The sequence below is a fragment of the Dysidea avara genome, chromosome 3 (genome assembly GCF_963678975.1).
Source record: "Dysidea avara chromosome 3, odDysAvar1.4, whole genome shotgun sequence".
NCBI lineage: Eukaryota > Metazoa > Porifera > Demospongiae > Dictyoceratida > Dysideidae > Dysidea > Dysidea avara.
In genome coordinates, this window is record NC_089274.1 from 18,049,338 (window position 1) to 18,054,308 (window position 4,971).

The window sequence follows — 4,971 nt, forward strand, 5'->3', positions numbered from 1 at the left end:
TTTTGTCATCATCACGAATGTCTGCACAACAGGCAATTGTAGTACACAAACAATGAGCCAGCTGCAGGATGGCTAGGACAGAACAAAGGTCAGCACATGCAAAAGGACATAGTCTCAGTCTCCAGCATCAATGCCAGATGGATCAGCAGCACCTAAAGTTTGAAGTACAGCATAACTCTAAAGACAGAACCATCTAGTATGTCAAAGATAGCTGAATGTGCTGGAGTTGCCTGTCTGGTAGCAAGCTGCTGAATGTAGTGGAGCAGCAGCTGGATGTTTAGACTTCAGAATGCCATACTTTACCAGAATCAGGTATAGTGTCATCTAAACAAAGAACACAGAAGACAAAAGCAGGAGAGCAGCAGTGTCTCTTACCAGAAAACATCAACTTTTCAAAGGACTGTGACAAACAACTATTATTAGAAGAGTCTCAAACACTTGTGTGAAAATGACTTTAAATAGCTCTGCCTTCTATACTTACTATATCTGTCCATAGTGACAATCTTTACAAGATAATTATGTGGTCCTATAATTTTGATGTACGTGTTAACTTCTGAGTTATTAAAGTACGAATATGTAAACTTCACAGAATAGACTTAAACTAGCTAAATCCTTCCTTTGCAGATAGAAAAGGCTGGGCAAACTTAACTCTAACTAGCACAATTTCTTGCCAATGTTTCCAGAAAGTATTTTAATACTGTTGCTTCACTTAATTCACCATAAGTAACCTCCGTCAGCACAGGAGTGGATGAAGGTACAAAATCTGGTAGGAAACAGGATTGATCTTCAGTTGACTCTTTATTTAATTTAAGAATCAGACAAATGAGACTAGCATCAAAGATGATGTAGCTAGATCAACAGATGCCTTAGGGCATAGATCAGGGGCATGGTTTCCATATTTGGTAGCTATAAGTGCAGGGTCATCTGTGTCACAGCCCCAGCTGTTTGGACATTAAAATGCTTCAAAATTACTGAGATTCATGATTCCATGGGTAGTCAATACTGATATGGTTGGTTAACAGTTGGTAGTGATCCAAACTGAAAACCTACTAAATTATATATTCTTAAAATTTTCTTACATTAATTTTATTCTTTACAATTATATTCCATTATGAATATTCTATTAGAGTATACTTTTGATTGTTCTATTGGAATTTTACTCTATTAGAGTATCTCGATCTTTGTTAACAAACATACTGGTAGCTATCTCCCTTGTTCTCTCCTGATCGACTTCAATGTATGTTTCCTATTACGTATACATTGTAGCTATACTGCCCTGTTCCCAGTCTGATGTTTCTGCATTCCAACATTTCAGCTTGAGGGAGTTATTATTATTACAGTATCTATATTGTATAAAAGCACTGGTAATAATTAATTACAAAATATAATAAGAGTTTCCAGAAACTGGCCCCTGATTTCTCTTGGCAAGTGAAAATTCATAATTTCCATTGGCATAATGTATACAATATATTATCATAAAATTGTTAGCATAATTTTGCTTGCAAGACTGAATACAAAAGGCTATATATGTGACCCAGTCTGGGAAAACCGGTCTTATCGCCTATAAGTATCGAGAAACGCCAGTTTTAAGTATTTAGTGTGTTGTAGCTCAGCAATGGTTGAAGCTATGTATACCAAAGTTTCACACGTTTTACACCAATTCCTTACCTTCCAGAGCATCCAATCAACAAATAAGTTTCCCGCCATTTTATAGTTTTTGAACCGAGGTTATTGTATCAGGCGAGCTCCAAAAGGGGAGGGAGGTGGGGGCCTGGATGGAGGGCAAGAGGCTAAGTGTTCAAAAAAATTGAAAAGGAAGGCGTAGGGATGAACTAGGCCAAGTTATGGGCCATTCAGGTCTCAAAACTGGCTAAAATAAAAGGAAATTCACAGCAGAGGTATTTATTCAACACCACGGAGCTGTATAGCCACATACAGCCATCCCCAGGCTGACCAGAGCTCCATTAAGGCCCCACACTACATGTACGGATCGCCACTGGGCTTGGGAAAAGCAGCCAGCAAAGCCAGACCACTCAAGTCTAGCTGATTTTGATCGTAAAATTAGATAGTTTATTTATGTAGCTTTGTGTTCTGGTCGAATCTGCTGACATGGGCGATAACACCAGTTTTCCCAGACTGGGTCACATATAGCAAATCAATATAATTATGTACACGTTTAAAAAGTTTAAAGCTCAAATTGTGATCTTTGTCATATGACATAGTCTGGAATTGCTTGTGTGAACCTTTCACTGGCATTTGCTATGATGGGCTGACCAAAATTACTTTTTTTATAGTTTCTTTGAAAGTGGAAAGCAGATGAGCAGGTTTTTCTGCACAATAATATTCATGAAAGTTTGCAATTTGCTCACAAGAATTAATGTTTCTGGATATGATTTTAAAATTACAATTATGTTGAAAAGATACACACCTTGACTGATTTGACTGTTGCATTCTGTTTGAATTCTGCATATACAGTGTGTTAATAGAAGTGTTATTGTTATTTCCTTAACTTCCTCTACAACGCTGTTGTTTCAACTGATACGATTCTTTGCACATTGTACAACCTAATAATTCTATTGGACAATTCTCTTGAAACTTTAGAGTATGATCAATATCAAATTTGAAAAATGACTGATAGAGTGATTCATCTTCATCAATTTTCTTGATAAATGCTGCCAATTGTTTGGGTTCATACTTCTTAGCATCTATAAATGAGTTAGCCCCTGGTACCTGATCATATATGTAACTGTCACCATAATATATAGGAATGGCTTGAGCCAAGTAAGCATGCCAAATCTTTTCTGAAATGTACTCACGAAGGCTAGGGGAATTTTCAAACGTCAATACAAACTTGTACCCTTTGCTTTTAATAATGTCCAATTTTATTGAAATAAATGAATCCGATCCTATTTTTCTTGAACTTTTCATATCAGTATTATGTAAGCATTTGCCATAAGAGTCAACATCAATATATTCCATTAGTTGTGTCATATAATCTTGTCTCCATTTGATACAGTGACTAACAAACATGGCAACTCCATTTCTGCCAACTGGTGGCTCCTGTCTTAGTACATCAATCAGAGGCTGCTTAATATCAGGCCAGCAAATGTATGGGAAAGGAATTGTGCTAGCTAATGTGTAACTAACTCTGATGTCACCTAATGGCAATGCTCCAACCTGATTACACTTCTGATGTTCTGGTGCACGATTGTACCTAAGGATTATTTGTCCAGGATATGCTGGCTGAGTTACATCAGTACCACATTCACGAATAAGTAACACATCAGCAGTTTCATAATCATACTTGTTACTGGTTAGCTCACAGACTAAACCATTAGGTAAAGTACAGTTTTTTGCCTCTTCTCCATGGGCTATGAACTGCCACTTCACATTTTTTGTGAGCTTGTAATAGATTGAAAAGTTGCCCTGATCTTTACACAGAGGACTGGAACCCTTGTGTATGCCCATTCGTGTGGAAGGACCTCGGGAGAGACGGATTTGTCCTGTCATCCTTGCCGCATCAGTGATGCTCTGTTCATCACTCCAAAAATGGGGGATTCCATATATCAGTAGTGCTATAATTACCAACATAAAGAATACACACAGCTTCGGTCTGTAAGTTACGCTAAGAATGTCCATTGTAACTGAGAGTGACCACAAATTAAAGGCGGCCTGCGAGGCGAATATGATGTCGCCGGCCCCCCACGGTGGAGTCTATTCTACGGAACGGAATGATGGACTAAACCACGGAACGGAACACTTTCTCAAATTGAAGCTTGCAACTTACAATTGCTGAAACTGCCCTTACAAGTTATCAAGCATAAGATAAAATGAATTAAAGGATCGATTGTGGGTTCTTGTTGGTTGTCATTAGTAACGAAGTATTAATTGTGGGATGAGCTGTATCAGTGATGTTCATCCATGGTTCATCTACGGATATATCAAGAAGGGCACTTTATGTGGGCTGTTTTGCTTATTTTGACTTTAAAAACAGTCTGGGCCGGCTTTTCAAGTCATAAGTCAGTGTACAAATAAAGCAAGCAGGAAGACACTGGTAACAGGAAAGAGCCAGCTGAATTAAAACTTGAAGGATTTTGTGCAGTGTGTGAGGAGCAAATATTTTGGCAGACCGCAAGGAGGCTATATTCTGCAAACATCACTGAAGTGTATGCATGGAGTTATTACAGCCGGTGCAGTGAACTAATGCCATGTTCAATAGTGATCTGATTTTTTCTGTTGCACAAACTCAAGGATGTGTCTGACTGTTAGCCTTGAATCAGGCTAAATGCCAAAACTCCAAGATCAACCAAATCTCAATTATAAGCCTTCTATACATGTGAAACCATGTCCATAGCCACCAGGCAAACGTGATTTGGACCAAGATGTGTGTGTAATTTCAATGTATCTAGTCAGACCCAAAATGGAACACTCATATTAATTACATACCACCTAAGAATCCTAGGATTTCTTAAGTGTAACATTTCACATGCTTCACTTCAAACAAAATAGGCTAAATTTGTTTGTCTAATTTCAAGTGATTCCCAGTCCAGCTGGTCCATGAAATTACAGTGGGATCACATGTATTTGTTACAGTGAGGGCTGCTCTGTGTTGGATCTACTCTAGAGTTGAGATTTCAAGGTACTACTCTAGAGTTGAGATTTCAAGGTAGACTGCCAATGTACCGACACTGTTGTAGCATATTTAAGTGGAGGACAAATGAATACAGTAATGCTAAATTATTTATGTATACAAATTTTTCATAATAAAATTGATATCCCATTTTGATTTGTACCTCCACTTTGCAACATATTCAAGAACAAGAAGTTACCACCCTTTTAATCTCCAACCACTGTCGTTAATTTACCAAGATCTCACCAATCTTCAGTTTGTTTTTTCCATCTACAATTTTGCTTTGGAACAATAATTATCTAAAGGTTCTAATTCATATTAAGTATTTAAATCTGTAATTC

General features: G+C 37.6%; 1 protein-coding gene across 1 annotated transcript; it reads right to left on the reverse strand.

The window, feature by feature from the left end:
- Nucleotides 1–1,824: 1,824 nt before the first annotated feature.
- Nucleotides 1,825–3,848, reverse strand: LOC136249868 (glycoprotein 3-alpha-L-fucosyltransferase A-like). The gene is made up of 2 exons (XM_066041994.1): nt 3,788–3,848; nt 1,825–3,719 (listed from the first exon to the last, which is right to left on the reverse strand). Exon 2 carries the CDS (start codon nt 3,637–3,639, stop codon nt 2,506–2,508), a length of 1,134 nt encoding a protein of 377 aa, XP_065898066.1. The 5' UTR covers nt 3,640–3,719; nt 3,788–3,848; the 3' UTR covers nt 1,825–2,505.
- Between the last annotated feature and the right edge of the window lie 1,123 nt (nt 3,849–4,971).

What these genes read in the sequence shown, in the direction of transcription:
- LOC136249868 (XM_066041994.1), bottom strand. Translation starts at nt 3,639, where the DNA reads ATGGACATTCTTAGCGTAACTTACAGACCGAAGCTGTGTGTATTCTTT.